Source organism: Gasterosteus aculeatus, chromosome 21 (assembly GCF_964276395.1).
Source record: "Gasterosteus aculeatus chromosome 21, fGasAcu3.hap1.1, whole genome shotgun sequence".
In the NCBI taxonomy this organism is placed as follows: domain Eukaryota; kingdom Metazoa; phylum Chordata; class Actinopteri; order Perciformes; family Gasterosteidae; genus Gasterosteus; species Gasterosteus aculeatus.
In genome coordinates, this window is record NC_135708.1 from 12,124,539 (window position 1) to 12,137,342 (window position 12,804).

The window sequence follows — 12,804 nt, forward strand, 5'->3', positions numbered from 1 at the left end:
GGGAAAGCTTTTTTATTCAACAGTTGTTTTTTAATCATAAATACAATTTTCAAACATCTTCTTTCTTAAGATGGCTCATTAGGTGCATTTCCAAATGCACCTAATGAGCCAATTACTCCAATCCTGATAGGGAAGGTTTTTTGGCGATCTCCCGCTGTCCTTCCCCCATTCAGTCGTTTTATTTACACTCCCAAAAACCCGGAGCGGCCAAAACACACCAACACACCACGGCCTCTTCTCGGACATACCTGAAGCAGCAGCACCACACAAAGATCTCCTATGAGTCTTGACACAAGTGCTCAACTGTTTGAGTTTCAGTAGGCGCGTGGTGCTAAAGTGAACGTTTGTCCAAAATAGTGTTGAGTGTTTTTGAACAGGCTGCTTGTAACTAAGATTAGCCAGAAAATGACTTCCACTTTATGGCAAAGGCCCAATGTGGTGATTAGCTGTAGCTTGATTAAAAATACTTCATATTGTCAAATCAGTTAAGGGCGCCAGGAGTGTCAACACTGTGTGTTTCATAAGCTATGAGACAACACTTATGCGTGTAATCAAGGGCGGAGAAAGGTTGAGGAAATGTAATATTCCACAAGGGGTCATGTACACATTTTAATCAGTCAGCAACGACCCCTAATTAGGTTATTTTTGTAATTTGTTTTCATGTGTGCAAGAACAACTCTTAATTACAGGCTGGACAAATCAACGTAATTTATTGTTAACATATTCAACAAACGCTGGTACACCTGATCAGGAAAGTAGTATTATTAATAAATACACTCAAAAGTTTACATAGACTCAAATACATACTATTAAGAAAAGAACCTCCCTCCCAATGCACACACACACACACACACACACACACACACACACACACACACACACAAACGCACACAAAACGTCTTTGGGTGAGGACGAGAAATTAAACGGAGGATACTGAAAGTCCCAGAAAAGTGTTGACATCGGAGGAAAACCCCTGTGACTTCTCTGTAGAATTACAAAGTGAATATATCATCTATGTTCTCACTCGTGTATTTGGGGATTGTGAGATCATGATTCCATGAAGAAGATAATTGGGCCTGAATAGATAAATGCATTTGGTCATTTCTGTCCTTCATCATTCTGAATCAGCTCTTGATGGGGTTTTTTGTGGAAAAGTTTGAAAGATAAGAAGCAGTTGGGTTCGTATCCTCCAAATGGATGAAGTCCAGCGGTTTTATCATCCCGCATTGGAGCTCCCTGAAACAAAGCGGGATGTCAGACATCTAGGAAATACATTTTCACTGCATAACACAACCAATTGCCTAAATCTCCAGTAGTGAAACGCACTGACATGATGCTGCAGAATGCATTGCCTCATGCTTCTGCTAGTTGGTTGTGAGGGTTTTTACTATATTGTGTCTTTTTCAACATTTCATAACCTTTTCAAACATACTTTGGCATTTTTCAATATACTAAATACTAACACTAGCACTACTTTTATTTCTACTGCTATTAACACTAAAATGACTCCTAGTCCTAAAAGTGGTATTACAAATACCACTAATACTGGTAGTGGTGACACTGATTACTATAAAACAAAATTAGCAAAACCAAATCAACAGATTTGATCACTTTCAATTTCAACAGAGTTTGGTATTACAGTTGCAGTTGTTTATGTGTCACAAGCTGCCGTGTCGTGGTACTTCACCCAGTTAAAGAGCGTGTGTTGCGCTTTGTCATTGTTGTTATACATGTATAACCATAACTCAATCTCAATACACATAAGATAAGTAGCTCCGACCGCTTTGCGCCTGGTGATGAGGTGTAAAAATAAACCATGCTGCCTGCTGAAGAGCAATGCCATTTGTACCGGCTTAACCCAAGCAAATCCTATACCAGCGTACCGGTTGAAACAGTCTACCGCACAGCCCCAGCTACAACCAATAGAACTTGGAGCAGAACGCTGGGCCGCTGAACACAGAGAGCGAGACAAAGTCCTTCTCTCGGCCCGTAGAGACCAATGCAAAGCTGCTGACATAAATTGTCAGAGAAAGCAGAAGGTACAAGTTTTGGAAACTGGCAGAGACATATAAATCATAGGGGGAAGCTGCAACACCCCTTGTTTCAATAAAGCGACAACTTGATCATGCCACATCAGGGACAAAGTTGTATATTTTATAGCAATTGCAAATTGGCCGATGATGTCATCAATACCTAAATAAACGATAGATAATTTCCATAGTTTAATACTAAAATTACTGTAACTAAAACTGGTTTGTTGTTGCATTCAATTTAAAAAGAACCAATGCTGGTTGTTATGCTTTTATTTTTTCTTACTTCCATATCATATAATTGAACGTTGTTTCTACTTGGATTTATTATGTATAACTTTAATTGGGATTTAATATCAAGAGAATATTACCTGTTTTTCATTATTGTATAGGATGTTTGAAGCACTTAAGTTTACGAGTAACGTGAACTTGGTTGCTTTAAGGCAATCGGTTTGCATGGTTTAATCAAGTAAATTACTTTTCTGTTCAAGTAGATAATACTGATATATTTCTAGTTGCAGAACATGTAACATTAGTTAGCCCAACTTAAATAACTGTGATGTTTGTAATGCACACAAAGTATACTTCACTTGAAATAATTAAGTTGTTTGAAATGGTCATTTGAAGTAATGAAAACTGAGTATTTCTTAGTTACTTCAACTAAAGTGTAACTATACTACACTAAGTAAGCTCGTTAGTACAACATATAATACATTATTAACTTTACTTGAATGTAAAAAGTTCCTTTACTTGCTTTTTTAAGGCAATTGGGTTGCATGCTTTTTTTAAGTAAGGTTTACTAATTGGATTTTACAGTGTACTAATAGTAACAATCATACAAAAGAAATGTAGCAGTGGTCACCGTAGTAGCAAGAGTAGATACATAAACAGTATATTTATACAATACCAGTCAAAGTTTTGGACAAATGTTCCCATTTAATTCATTACATTACAGGGTAAAAAAGCTGTGGGGTGTGCTGCAGGGTAAAAAGCTGTGGGTTAATAGCTGACGCTTTTAACCCACAGCTTTTTACTGAATATAATAACGTAGCTTCATTTCACAACATTAACCACATGTTTACAACTGTTTTCTCAAGAAAATATTACTTTTATAATCATCAGTTTGAGAAGAAGAAGAAAAAGGGGCTCCAACCAATAGAACACGGAGCAGAATGTAGAACATTCTATGACATCACAGAGAATTCTCCATACAGAATGTAGAATGTGGAAGGATAGATTATCAGAGCTCATTTTGGATCCCCACTCAGCGTGAACACATCAACTTTACATTGCAGAGGGATTCTCAAAGACTCAAAGATGGCCCGCCAGCCGCCGAAAGGACTGAAAAGCTTGGTCGAGTGTATGGCCAGAGCTACAATCTCCGCACATCCTGCCGACATGCCAGACTTTTTAGTGGAGTATACCTCAGAGCTCAACCAAACAAGAGGCTCTAAAACTGAAAGCAATCCAGTGGAAATGTGCTTTCGATTCCAAGAGGCTCGTGGTAAGATACTGTCTAAATATATAAAACATGATGTTTAGGTTATCGTATGTTTTGTTTATAGAATGTGAAAATTTCAGAAAGTGAGGAACATAAAGTGAAAATAAACCTTGGTTTAAAGGTCATTCTTAAAAATGTGATGCTATTCTTAATTGCTCCGATCGTGCTTGGTATCTAAGTACTAACATGTAGTAAGGGTCGTCGTGGTGCAGGGGTTAGAGAAGGTGTGCTGGGAAGCACAAGGTTAGTAGTTTGAGTCCAGGCTGCCCCATGTTCCATGATGAAGTGTCCCTGAGCAAGACACCTAACCCCAAATTACTCCCCGGGCAAAAATGTGAAAAAGCCATTGTTGAAAAGCGACTTACATTACACTTTGGATAAAAGCGTCTGCTAAATGACCTGTAATGTTGTAGTTAGGGGCTTGGAGCTGGAAAATTGTTATTGCTAAATCTTGTGTACTAATTTTATTTTTCTAAAATGTTTTTCTCTTCCCAGATTTGGAATCTGCAATCAATGAACATGCACCATCAACTGGGGTTAAAGAAAAGAAGCCTGTACCTTTTACCCCTGCTGTTGCCAAGAAGACACCGGAAACACACACACAGAAAACAACACCACGAAAGTCATCACCTAAAGCTCCAGCAGATGTGCCCCCGAAATCCAGGAAGAATCTACCAATCGACACGAGGGGGAAGCCACAAAATGCTAGCAGCGTGTTACCACAAAAACCTAAAGAACGCAGTGAACCAACGTCAGCAAGAACAGAAAGACCAAAGGAAGAAAGAAAAATAATCCCCAAGACAAGACCACCATGGTTACCACCAGCTGCAAATCAAAAGCAAGGTAAAGGAACCATTGATGACGCCAAGAAGACACCAGAAAAACGTCTACCGACAATTCCCCAAATGTCAGCATCTAAAGATCCAGCTGTCAATCCCCCGAAATCCAAGAAAAATCTACCAATCGGCACGAGGGGGAAGCCAGAAAATGCCAGCAGCGTGTCACCCCAAAAACCTAAAGAACGCAGTGAACCAACGCCAGCAAGAACAGAAAGACCAAAGGAAGAAAGAAAAATAATACCCAAGACAAGACCACCATGTTTGTTACCAGCCACAAGTCAAAAGCAAGGTAAAGGAACCATTCATGACGCCAAGAAGACACCAGAAAAACGTCTACCGACAATTCCCCAAAAGTCAGCACCTAAAGATCCAGCTGTCAATCCCCCTTCTACACGCCCAACTACGCGTGTACAAGCAACGCCACAAACAAGTGTTTTACCACCGATTCCACAGAAGAAAGGCACAGGTAGCCAACAGCAGACAACTATTCCAAAGAAATCTGTGCCAAAGTGGGATGACTCAGTAACATTGCCCGTTATTAAAGGATTGAGGAAACCAGCTATCCCAAGAGACAGCAGAAACGACCACCAATGCCCTCAATTGGTTCACCAACGCCCTCAGTTGGTGCAAATAATCCACAGGGCAAGAATCACACACACAGTGTTTCGTTACTCACCTTAAGGATAAGGTAGGTGTCACAAAATAGTAGTCACATTCTCTGGGTTTTGTGTGGCTTCTCGACCATTTCATATTTGTTTGAATGCTGTTTAAGCATTCCAGTAAACGTTAAACCGTTGTATTGTTCTTCTAAGCGGTATTTTTCTCTTCTTTCTATTTCCGTGCATATTTTGAGCTGCTTCTCCTCCTTCAAATCTTCAGCTATTACAACTGTTACTCTTTAACTACAAAAATAAAATTCAGCTTTTGGACTTTTTCCAAAATATCACAGATTAGTTTTTTCAGTTTCTGAGGTTGACATGAGTGTGTATGGCACCAGTTAAAGTGGAGATGGAGAGCTAAAGGAGAGAGCAGCATCAGAATCTGGTTCAAAAAATATTTGTAGTTGGTCCTCATCACACAATATTCACTCTTCATGCTTCATTTTGGGAGACAATGATAGGGTGACGTTCCCGTGGCAACTCAGACACAGGCTGAAGTCTCTCTGTCTTTTTCTCACACAGGTGAACAGCGTTGGACGACCAGTGGAGCCACCTGACGAACCGACACCTGAAAGGACGTCGCTCCCTCTCTCTTTCTTACCCCCCCCCCCCTTCCCTTCCCCATCCACCCCCCCCCCCCTTCCCCTCCCCTCCACCTCCCCTTCCCCATCCACCTTCCCACCCCCCCTCCCCTTCCCCCTTCCCTTCCCCTCCCCCTCCCCTCCACCTCCCCTTCCCTTTCCCCTCCCCTCCCCTTCCCCCTCCCCCTCGCCTCCCCTCCCCCTTCCCCTTCCCTCCACACAGGTGAACAGCGTTGGACGACCAGTGGAGCCACCTGACGCAGCCGTGCAGTAGACGAACCGACTCGTGAAAGGACATCGCTCCCTCTCCCTTTCTTACTCCCTCCCCACATCGACCCGCGTTGTAATTCAGTGAGTGTGTCCAAACCTTTGACTGCATATTTATGCATATATCAAGATATATGGCTAGGACGTTATTTCATTATGTTAACCCAAACCATAATGTTTTCCTGAATGCAATCAGGTAGTTCTGTTGTCTGAACATAATAACATAGTTTCATGTCACAACATTAACCACATGTTTACAACTGTTTTCTCAAGAAAATATTACTTTTATAATTATCAGTTTGAGAAGAAGAAGAAAAAAGTGCTCCAACCAATAGAACCCAGTCCAGAATCCGGAGTCCACAATCCAGTGGAAATGTGCTTTCAATACCAAGAGACACGTGGTAAGATATTGTCTAAATATATAAAAGATGATGTTTAGGTAATCATTTGTTTTGTTACAAAATTTCAGAAACTGAGGAAGATAAAAATGAAAATAAACCTTTGTTTAAAGGTCATTCTTAAAAATATGATGCTATTCTTAATTGCTTCGATGGTGCTGGTGTGGCACCCTGGACATTTTTAAGGACTTCCATTGTTTCTTTGAATTGTATTGTTTAGTGCCATTCCCCTGTTATTGTGTTTGTTTTGATTATTGGGTAAAGAAATCCTTCGTGTGACTTTTTGAGCCTGCCTCCTTCCCCCTGCAGTGGCAGTGGGGCAGCACTCGTTTCCGCCAGCAGGTGGCGGTAGCGGGTTTAGTAGACCTGACGGGCGCTGTAACACTTGCTTAGAGCAAGTGACTCCGCGTCGGCAAGTACAGACAGTCGTTCTGATTCTGATTGTTGCTGACTGTCTGTTGTTATTGCAGAATAAAACACACCTGAACGGAGCCTGTTGCAGTGTGTGTGTGTGTGTGTGTGTAACACTCGGTATCTAAGTACTAACATGTAGTTAAGGCCTTGTAGCTGGAAAATTGTTATTGCTAAATCTTGTGTACTAATTTTATTTTTCTGAAATGTTTTTCTCTTCCCAGATTTGGAATCTGCAATCAGTGAACATGCACCATCAACTGGGGTTAAAGATAAGAAGCCTGTACCTCTTACCCCTGCTGTTGCCGACAAGACACCGGAAACACACACGCAGAAAACATCCCGAAAGTTATCACCTAAAGTTCCAGCAGATGTGCCCCCGAAATCCAGGAAGAATCTACCAATCGGCACGAGGGGGAAGCCACAAAATGCCAGCAGCGTGTTACCACAAAAACCTAAAGAATGCAGTGCACCAAGACCAGCAAGAAGCCAAAGACCAAAGAAAGAAAGCAGAATAATCCCCAAGACAAAACCACCATGTTACCAGCTACAAGTCAAAAGCAAAGTAAAGGAACCATTGATGACGCCAAGAAGACACCAGAAAAACGTCTACCGACAATTCCCCAAAAGTCAGCACCTAAAGATCCAGCTGTCAATCCCCCTTCTAGACGCCCAACTACGCGTGTACAAGCAGCACCACAAACAAGTGTTTTACCACCGATTCCACCAATTCCACAGAAGAAAGGCACAGGTAGCCAACAGCAGACAACTATTCCAAAGAAATCTGTGCCAAAGTGGGATGACTCAGCAACATTGCCTGTTATTAAAGGATTGAGGAAACCAGCTATTCCAAGAGACAGCAGAAACGACCACACGTGTTGCTTTCCTCACCTTAAGGATAAGGTAGGTGTCACAAAATAGTCACATTCTTTGGGTTTTGTGTGGCTTCTCAAACGATTTCATATTTGTTTGAATGCTGTTTAAGCATTCCAGTAAATGTTAAACCGTTGTATTGTTCTTCTAAGCTGTAGTTTTCTCTTCTTTCTATTTCCGTGCATATTTTGAGCTGCTTCACCCTCTCATCCCCCCCCCCCCCCCCCCCCACTCACACAGGTGAACAGCGTTGGACGACCAGTGGAGCCCCCTCCATATAATGTTGTTTGTTTGTTTGTTAGATAAATAAATAAAAAATTTAAAAAATACAAAACTCTCTCTCTCATTCAGTCTCCAATCCATAATTAAAGAAAAACCCTCTGATTATCTGTACCTCAACCATGAAGGCCAGAATTAAGCTGTTTTAAAAAAATCTGTATTGCTCTTTCAAAAACTAGAGCTACTACTATAATGACTAGTACCTCCAGTGGTAGTATTACCACAATTGATACTGCTACATGACGTATTTTGACATAGGATATTGATTCTTTTCAACAACAACAAAAAGTGAAATGCAATTAGAAGCTGTGGGTGAATAGAACTTATAGGAAAACTCATGAAAAGTCATCCTATTGTACGTTAAAAATTGTTAAATATGTTTACAAATGTAATAAAAGAAGCAACAATGTTACGTTATAGGGCAATACTGCTGGAAACAAATCATAAAAATGAAGTGTCGAATGCCAAAAAAAGTCCAATGAAAATTGCACATTTCACTGTGTTGCATCCGCCTGCAGAGAGGCCGCCAGCTGATGCGGGTTGTGTGTGTGAAAAATTAACTTGGCTAACCCCGACTGAAGGGAACAGGCAATAAAAAAAACACACACACTCCACCTGACAATTTGGGGAAAGCAGCTCTGTGCCTCTCTTGCTGCTCATTAAGAAAATACCAACCTGACTGAGGATAGCAGCCTTTTTGTGCAGGACAATGACCAATAATAATCCACTGTGTACGACGCTAACAATTAAATTTCTAGGGTAATAAAACAACAGCTGTGCATGAAGGAGCATCCGCTATCTCGTTTATTAATAGAACATTCAGCTTGTTGTCTCTATCGCTCCCTTCCTGTCCTCCACTGCTTGGCGTCTCTTCCTCCCTCACTTCCTGATGTAGAAGTTGGAAACCTGAATCATGTTACCCTGCTTGTTTCTGTCGGGGCAGAGAAACCAGTCCATCAGTGCAACAGCTCGGCGTTTCACAAGAGTGACAATTATGAGCTCACAGCATCATCTGAGGCCAAGAGATCTGGCTTCGCTTGTCTGTGTGTATAACCAACACTTACAGACCACAGCAATCACTGCAGAGGACGCATTGATGCATGCTTAATGCCAAAAGTCGTTTTGAGTGCATTTCCTGCATTTCTATATGAGTGTGTCGCTTGTTAAACACACTGGAGTTTTAAGTTTCTACTTTTCAGCAACAAAAAGGGGGTCGAATCATCTGTGCTCATATTACAATTATCATTATCAAAGTCTTGGTGACTTGTTAGCCATCTCGAGTGATCAAAACAATCTGGAAAAGTTCTGCTTGCTTGTGCATAACAGTTTTTGAGGTCACGTGAGTCTAATCCATCATATGACTGATCACCTGTATAGACGGAAAGTTAACCCACAGATAACTGATTCAAATGAGCGCTTTGAGAAAAGACAAGTCAATAACATCTGTGTTGGAGACTCATTATTGCACGTAGATGCAGTGAGCTAGGCTTTATTTCTAGAAGCATATTGACACATGCACACCAACACACATCCACGCAGCACCTACACTTGGGCCTTGAGCCAAGGAAGTTATCGATGTGATCCTGTGGCATGTCCCCCTCCAGGTGAGCCAGGTAGGTGTAGAGTTTGACAAAAATGTCGAACGGGATCCTGGCAGGACCGCCCTCCTCGTCCTCCGTCAGCAGCTCGCAAGCAACCTTGAGGGAACTTATGAGCGTCTGAGAAGGTGTATGCAGGAACGCGAGAGAAGAAGACGAGAGGAATTTTTTCAGAAGAAATACAGATGCAATATAACAATGCAATGCGTCAGCATTCAAGGCACGTTTGATCATGGCAACAACACACTGTAAATACACTTAACTCAAACTTATATGCATGCACAGCAACCCGTGACAGACCAAATCAAGGTAGAACATGAATGCCCTCATGTGCTTAAAGTGTTTAACAGCCTCACTGAGCACATTGTGTTGTCAATGCTGAGCTGCGAAGCTCTCATCCACAGAGTTCTCCGTGCGTGGGGAAATTCTCTTTGGTCTCTCTCTTTTGAAACAAAATCATTAGCTTAAAAGCATTCAAGTAGTCAGAGAATGATTGATCTCTGGGGTCCAGGGACCTTGACGGACCTTGAAGTCTTCTGATCACTGATGTCTGGATCTAGTTTAAACACGAGAAGACTGGACTGTGTGGTGATCCTAAAAAGTATTTTTTAGGATCTCCAGCTGTGCGTGGCCTCAAAAAGGTATAAAGTGGTGTTAGCATTTATGTATCTGGCCTTATATAACGTCTTACCTCTCCCAGAGAACTGCAGCCCAGGGCAAAAAACTCCATCCAATCGATGTCTGAGCCAAAACTGCCCAGCGACAGCAGGGTCTCCAGCTGATCCGTGGGTAGACACAGACCCCTCCACTTCTCCCGCAGTTCCTCCTCGCTGCACGTCTCCCTGATGGATAGCTGAGATCGGGTTGAGGGATCTGCAGGTGCGGGAGTAGATGAAGGGAAGGAGAGGAAGAAAAAAAAAAAGGTTATCTAGTTTAACAGATGAGTGCATTAACGAACGGAGGATCAGCGAGCTGTTTATCGACTGACTTTCATGTTTGTAATTAACACACAGCACTGATTTAAGGACATACGAGGGGTCGGTCACCGCTCTGAGCTGGTAGATTGAAAAGATGAATGTCTGGGTGTCACCATCATGTCTGACAATATTGTTTTGAATTCATTGTTGATTTGTGGGCATGACGTGAGCAAACATTTTGAAATGTACTTTTACAATAACACTAAACTTTAATGAGTCACATGGGACATCATTGCAATATGCAGATGCAGCTAAAACAAAAGAAGCAAAATGGGGGTATCAGCATAGTAGCAACTGATAATCAATAGGTATAAAGGTCAAAAAACAGGTTTAATGTGCGAGAGGTTTGATGTGATTGGTTATTTAAGGTGTGGTCCCTTTGTAAGGACAGCACCTGTTTATGGAGAGTCTTTAGCAGACCAGGAGTCATCGCGCTGTCCGTCTTATGTGTGACATTCAGCTCCAGCCGATCCTTCACAGGCAGACGCTCTCCTTTAGACAGCGCAGTAAAGTATCTGCGAGCGGACACACACACACGCACACATTTGTACTATTAAAAACACGGTGCTTGGCTTTATGCTTTTCAAGGCAATAAGTGATGCAGTCAAATGATGCATGGATTGACATTAGAATAAATTGTCATGAGGGTTAATCAGTTGAAAAACCATCATGTGTTGCAGTTTAGAAGGAAGTTTACTGATCTTCCAATTGTGCCGAAGGGCTCACTGGATAACTTTATCTCAGAGTTTAAATTATTCAAAAACTAGCTCTCGCAATGAGTTTAGAGGCAGCATGACTTTCATCATCTTTGAAAAGCTACAGAGCCTGGTGTTATTTTAATGGCGTATAAACTTCTTGCAACCCTGGAGAATGTGATTTGTTTTTGGTTCACCAGATGGCTCGTGTACTGTCCTTTTGCTGTAAACACTGAAGCTACATTGGCAAATAAAAGAACAGCTGAAATGACTTTCCTTAGGGGTAGAAAATGTGCCCCCCTCACACTTAAAGCTCGGTCAATGCAAAAATGGCTACAACAGAGGCTACTTCCTCTGCATGCAGGAAGTCATGGTGTTGCTTGAGAGATCAAGACCGAACGTATTGAACGTAATCACATGTATCCCTTCCTGTATCCAAACGACCACTGACAAGAGATTGAATCTTACGCCGCAGACCACAGCAGCAGGTCCTCGGGCTGCGTACGGACGGCTGCCTTGGTGAAGTTTTTCAGGATGTCTGGCAGCTCTTGGGCGATGTCGATTTGCTGGGCACAGAACATTGTGTCTGGAAGAGGCATGGCTGCAATATAAAACATTGCAACATTGTCCAGTTAGCATGTAGGAGCTTTATCCGAGAGGACATCCATGAGACATAATCTGAAATAAAGTGGCAGCTCGCAACCAGAATATTAACTTAAGGATGGAATAGTGGTTCTTCTCGGGGATCTAAAGTTGCTGTTTCAATACGTTTGAGAGGAATACGAAGTTAAAGACCATGGGAGCTACATTTAAAAAAAAGATAACATCTCCATAGATTCATTTCCTCATCGTGAGCAATAAGATGAAATCCGAATTGAAAACTAGGTTTTAAAATGAACCAGACATCAATTTAAGAGCGTTTAGGTGAATGAGATGTAAGACTGCAAGGTAACGGTAGTAAAAAGCCGAACATGTTATCAACGTCATTTCCCGGAAGTTATACGTTACAGTAACGTTAAGCTAACAGCAGCTAAAACCGACGTGGTTAACGGTAAGTTTACCGCAAAAACACGAGCCTTAAATTAACGTTAGCATTAGCTCCCGTAGCGCAGGTTAGGACACGCAGTAGAAACGGGTAACTGAAGTTAAATACAGAATTTATACGTTGACCATGTATTCACACTTGTTTTATGGTCCTGATGTCCAACATTGTCATAAAACCTCATTTTGAATAAACGTCCACACATCAACAAATTTACCGTTCCCTGGATTGCTGAATAATGACCTTTAGAAAAAGGAGATAAACTACAACGCGAGAGGCAGCCTGTGTATCGCTTGCAGCCCCGTTGCATAGCAACGGTCTTCTTCTCTGGTTTTCGAGGGGTAGATGTCATGCCACGTGAAGTGCGACATTGCCCCCCTCCTGTTGGGAGACGTCAACTGATTAACCTTAACATCGGCTTGCCTTTGTGAATTCTAATCCGACCGATTGTGTAAAGTTACTGGAATGAACGATGCAACATGAGGCCGTGAGTAAAAAAAAAAAAAAGCCTTTTCATTAATTTACTTGTTTGGGAAATGTCAAGCCAAAAGGTAAGGGATATATGCCGTGGAAATGTTATTAAAAGTACTATAAAAGTGGAAAACACTGACATTCGGACAAGAACTTGACAGACACCATTCTGTGTAAACACAC

At 41.7% G+C, this 12,804-nt stretch overlaps 2 protein-coding genes across 9 annotated transcripts; one reads left to right on the forward strand and one right to left on the reverse strand.

Annotated features, from left to right (window-relative positions):
- Positions 1 to 691: 691 nt before the first annotated feature.
- On the reverse strand, positions 692 to 12,591 carry LOC120812060 (ropporin-1-like protein). 5 transcript variants are annotated; one of them, XR_013454034.1, is made up of 6 exons: positions 12,394 to 12,591; positions 11,577 to 11,709; positions 10,808 to 10,928; positions 10,128 to 10,309; positions 9,385 to 9,556; positions 692 to 1,236 (listed from the first exon to the last, which is right to left on the reverse strand). XR_013454034.1 is itself a non-coding variant. In XM_078095802.1 (6 exons), the coding sequence occupies exons 1-6, from the start codon at positions 12,458 to 12,460 to the stop codon at positions 1,217 to 1,219; spliced, it is 651 nt and encodes a 216-aa protein (XP_077951928.1). In that variant the 5' UTR covers positions 12,461 to 12,488; the 3' UTR covers positions 692 to 1,216. The 5 variants fall into 5 exon arrangements, 4 of the variants coding, with proteins under 4 accessions (XP_077951928.1, XP_077951927.1, XP_077951930.1 ...); XM_078095802.1 differs by having other exon boundaries at positions 10,128 to 10,289; positions 12,418 to 12,488; XM_078095801.1 differs by having other exon boundaries at positions 10,128 to 10,289; positions 12,394 to 12,479.
- Positions 3,107 to 7,893, forward strand: LOC144383033 (uncharacterized). Of its 4 annotated transcripts, XM_078095777.1 has the most exons (7): positions 3,107 to 3,534; positions 4,027 to 4,836; positions 4,915 to 5,058; positions 5,552 to 5,961; positions 6,176 to 6,278; positions 6,911 to 7,589; positions 7,800 to 7,893. In XM_078095777.1, the coding sequence occupies exons 1-3, from the start codon at positions 3,348 to 3,350 to the stop codon at positions 5,049 to 5,051; spliced, it is 1,134 nt and encodes a 377-aa protein (XP_077951903.1). In that variant the 5' UTR covers positions 3,107 to 3,347; the 3' UTR covers positions 5,052 to 5,058; positions 5,552 to 5,961; positions 6,176 to 6,278; positions 6,911 to 7,589; positions 7,800 to 7,893. The 4 variants fall into 4 exon arrangements, with proteins under 4 accessions (XP_077951903.1, XP_077951900.1, XP_077951902.1 ...); XM_078095774.1 differs by having other exon boundaries at positions 4,027 to 5,058; XM_078095776.1 differs by lacking the exons at positions 6,176 to 6,278; positions 6,911 to 7,589; positions 7,800 to 7,893 and having other exon boundaries at positions 4,027 to 5,058; positions 5,834 to 5,937.
- Positions 12,592 to 12,804: the final 213 nt, after the last annotated feature.